The 519-nt window shown below is 65.5% G+C and overlaps 1 protein-coding gene across 1 annotated transcript in view; it reads left to right on the top strand.

The window, feature by feature from the left end:
• NAPRT (nicotinate phosphoribosyltransferase) overlaps positions 1–519 on the top strand; it is a gene marked incomplete at both ends in the record, with an annotated part of 2,432 nt that overhangs the window by 795 nt on the left and 1,118 nt on the right. The window contains 2 exons of the mRNA XM_009584648.1: positions 7–124; positions 202–317. Coding sequence (XP_009582943.1) covers positions 7–124; positions 202–317 — 234 coding nt within the window. The remainder of the gene's footprint in view (positions 1–6; positions 125–201; positions 318–519) is intronic.

The raw sequence follows: 519 nt of genomic DNA, 5'->3' as shown, positions 1-519 counted from the left end.
CTTTAGCCATATTCCACCCTGCTGCACTTTCCTGGCTCTGCACTGAAGCTGATGGAGATCGGGCTCCGTCGTGCTCAGGGGCCGGACGGTGCCCTTTCGGCTTCCAAGTACTCCTATATTGGGGGTGAGTGCTGCCCCTCGGCACCCTGCGGCACTGCGGCCACGCCGTCACCCGTGTCCCCCCTCCATCCCTCCTCGCAGGTTTTGACTACACCAGTAACGTCCTGGCGGGGAAGCTCTACGGCATCCCGGTGTGCGGCACCATCGCCCACTCCTTCATCATGTCCTTCACCTCGCTGGAGGAGGTGCAGCTCCGGGTGAGCATCACCGCGGGCAGGGGATGAGGATGGGCTGCTCTGCCCGTGGCTGCGCTCCCGGTGCCATGCAGGATACCAGGGGTGTGCAATGCCCATGTCCCCTGGGCAGGAGCTGCCACCGCTGGCAGGAGGAGAGCCAGTGGATCTCCCCTCCCTGGCCGAGTTGTGGCTGGGGGGGGGGGGGGGGGGGGCTTCTAAAGGA

This window comes from Fulmarus glacialis, unplaced genomic scaffold (genome assembly GCF_000690835.1).
Source record: "Fulmarus glacialis isolate BGI_N327 unplaced genomic scaffold, ASM69083v1 scaffold20439, whole genome shotgun sequence".
NCBI lineage: Eukaryota > Metazoa > Chordata > Aves > Procellariiformes > Procellariidae > Fulmarus > Fulmarus glacialis.
This window is presented reverse-complemented; position numbering and strand designations above follow the sequence as displayed.